The 2,575-nt window shown below is 60.5% G+C and overlaps 1 protein-coding gene across 1 annotated transcript in view; it reads right to left on the reverse strand.

The window, feature by feature from the left end:
- Positions 1-2,186, reverse strand: part of ASB6 (ankyrin repeat and SOCS box containing 6) — a 3,256-nt gene extending 1,070 nt beyond the window's left edge. Inside the window, 4 exon segments of the mRNA XM_010151509.1 lie at positions 450-558; positions 966-1,072; positions 1,472-1,653; positions 2,067-2,186. Coding sequence (XP_010149811.1) covers positions 450-558; positions 966-1,072; positions 1,472-1,653; positions 2,067-2,179 — 511 coding nt within the window. The 5' untranslated portion in view covers positions 2,180-2,186.
- Between the last annotated feature and the right edge of the window lie 389 nt (positions 2,187-2,575).

Consider the following 2,575-nt stretch of genomic DNA (forward strand, 5'->3'; position numbering starts at 1 on the left):
GGCACCACAGACACCAACCCACCCAGCTGGCCAGACATGGGGAGAAGCAGCCCTTCGCCTCCCGGCGAGCTCCAGCTGTCCCCATGACGGTGGGGACAGGGTCACAGGCCACCCACGCAGGGCTGGTGGTGGGCCCAGAGGGCACGTGTGCCACGGCAAAGTGGGGTTTAGAGCATGTGGGCACCACACGCTACGGAGGTACAGCCCCCTCCCACCTCCCACGGGCTGCCCAGAGCTGGTTTCAGCCCCCTCTGCACCCGACAGCCAACACACACGTAGAAAGCCCAAAGCACGGTTCCGCAGCCTGCGCCCAACTTCCAAACCAGTTCGTTTCCAACCGCTGAGCATTTGCAGCAGCGAGACAGAAGGACCCAGACCCCGTGCCCCGAACTAGAGGGCTGACTGCTTGGGAGCACCCGAGCTGGGGGGGCCAGCCCAGAGACACGGACCGTTTTTGTCAGCTGCGTTGACATCGGCCCCCAGCTGAAGCAGGCGCTGGAGACACGGCAACCGCTCGGGCTCCTCGCTGGCCAGATCGAGGGGACTGCTCTCGTGGATCTGCACAGAGCAAGAGGAAAAAAAACCCGGTAAGTATTAAAGAGCAGCTGTGCTCACCTCCAGAGAGTCACTGCTGGGGCTTCATCGTGGCCAACGTTAAGAGCCTATTTGAACTCATCCCCAAATACCAAAGGGAACCTTCCCTGGCGTATCCACAGGTAGAGGTTTGTCTCCTCCAGCCTCCTCCCACCCATCGCTGCATGGCAGACACAGGTTTGCTCAGCCAAAGGCAGCTTGATCTCCTGCCACAGCATGGAAGTGCTACAGGCAACGGGCAGGGGAAGGGCAAGGGGAAGCAGCATGCAGCGAGGCCCAGGGGGCTGGGAGCAAGGGGTGCTCTCCCCACACACCCATCCCGAGTCTCGCGGGGGCTCAGCTCGGCTGTGCCCAGGCAGCTACGCCCGTACCCGGTCTCTGCGGTTGATGTCGGCGCCGTGGCGCACCAAGAGCTCCACCATATCCGGCTGGTTGCGGAGCACCGCTATGTGCAGGGGGGTGTAGTAAGTGACCGGATCTGAGGACAAAAATACAGAGTCAGAGAGAAATAAAGGCTTCCCAGAACAGCCCCAACACTTGCCAAAAAAGGAAGGGCCCCGAGAACGCAGCAAAGCCCGTGAAAAGAGAGCTGTTACAGACACCCCAGGGCCTGCTTTGACAATGCCTCTGGCAAAAGCCCTCGGAGGTTACACTGACCCCAAGCCCCTGGCCATCCCCAGCCCATCCCTGCAGCTGGGCTGGGAGCTGCCACGGAGCACAACCATGCCAACCCAGAAGAGTGAGGGGCTGAGCTAGCAGCACCCCCTCTTTCTGCCCCAGCAGTCTCCACCTCCCAGGGCAACTTCTCACCAGCTGGTTTCTCCTGGCCAGCCCAAGGAACAGACCCAGGCCCAGCCCCCTCCTCAGCCGCCTTTACCTTCAAAGCTGAGGTCAGCTCCAAACTCCAGGAGGATTTCTGCAGCGGGGACGAGCCCCAGCTCGGTGACCTTCAGCAGGGCATAGCTCACACCTTCCTGATAAAACGGGGAGTGGGTCTCCCTTTCCAAGACTCGTCTCACGGCTGAGAGCTGGCTCCTGTCACTGCCCAGACAGGCAGGGCTTAAGACACACAGAAACAACCAGTTACTCAGCTGAACACGTCTTGGGTGTGTTTGCAAGGGTCAAAGGAGCACCAGGGAGGAAAAAAAACAGCCCTGACGTCACCTCTTATCTTGTAACCACCGGGTCTGCAACCTGCTGCCTGCGGGAGGGTCAGAGCTGGACCCAGTTTAGGTTTTACTGCCATGGCTCAGGCAGAAAGGACTGTACCTGGGGAGCAGACATAGCCCCCGTGTTTGCTCTGCTCCGTCCCCCACTCCCAAACAGCAGCAAGAAGAGGGTCCGTGGGATGAGTTGCTCGCGTTTTGTCCCCAGCCAGTCCTGCCTCTGCCCTCGGCTGCAGCGCTGAACTCCCCCCTAAAACACCAAGTGGGTGTTTAGCCCGAGCTCTGCTCACGGCCCCATCCAGTTACCTCTCAAGGGTGCTCTGCCTCTCTGCATCCTGGATTGCCAGCAACCCCAGGATCTCGTCGACCAGGGGCTGATACTCGAAGATAATCCTGCGGAAGCCGTGCAGGAAAGGCATCGTGCTCTGCCGCGTGCACAGACCGTCCAGGGGCCTCCAGCATGGCAGTGGTGTTCTCCCCGGCTCAGGACTCCGTTGGGCACACCCCGGCACTGCCCAGTTTCCAAAGGCCTTTTCCCTCCTTTGAAAAGAAACAAGTCATTCCAGCAGTTTTGCTTTCCTTCTTCCCTCAAAGACAACAAAGACCAGCACAAGGATCCCCTCCCACACGCCACGGAGGGGTATTCAAATTATCTCCTGCACGCAGGGTTGCAAACTGGGAGTTATCAAGGTGCAGGAAGAAAACACGCGAGGCGGAGCCCTGGCTCCGGGCAAAGCGCACCCGCGGGGGCTCTGCCCCAGGCCCCTCACGCTGGGGGTGCCAAGGGGAGGGCGGCCAGAGCAGAGGGGCTCTGG

This window comes from Eurypyga helias, unplaced genomic scaffold (genome assembly GCF_000690775.1).
Source record: "Eurypyga helias isolate BGI_N326 unplaced genomic scaffold, ASM69077v1 scaffold23985, whole genome shotgun sequence".
NCBI lineage: Eukaryota > Metazoa > Chordata > Aves > Eurypygiformes > Eurypygidae > Eurypyga > Eurypyga helias.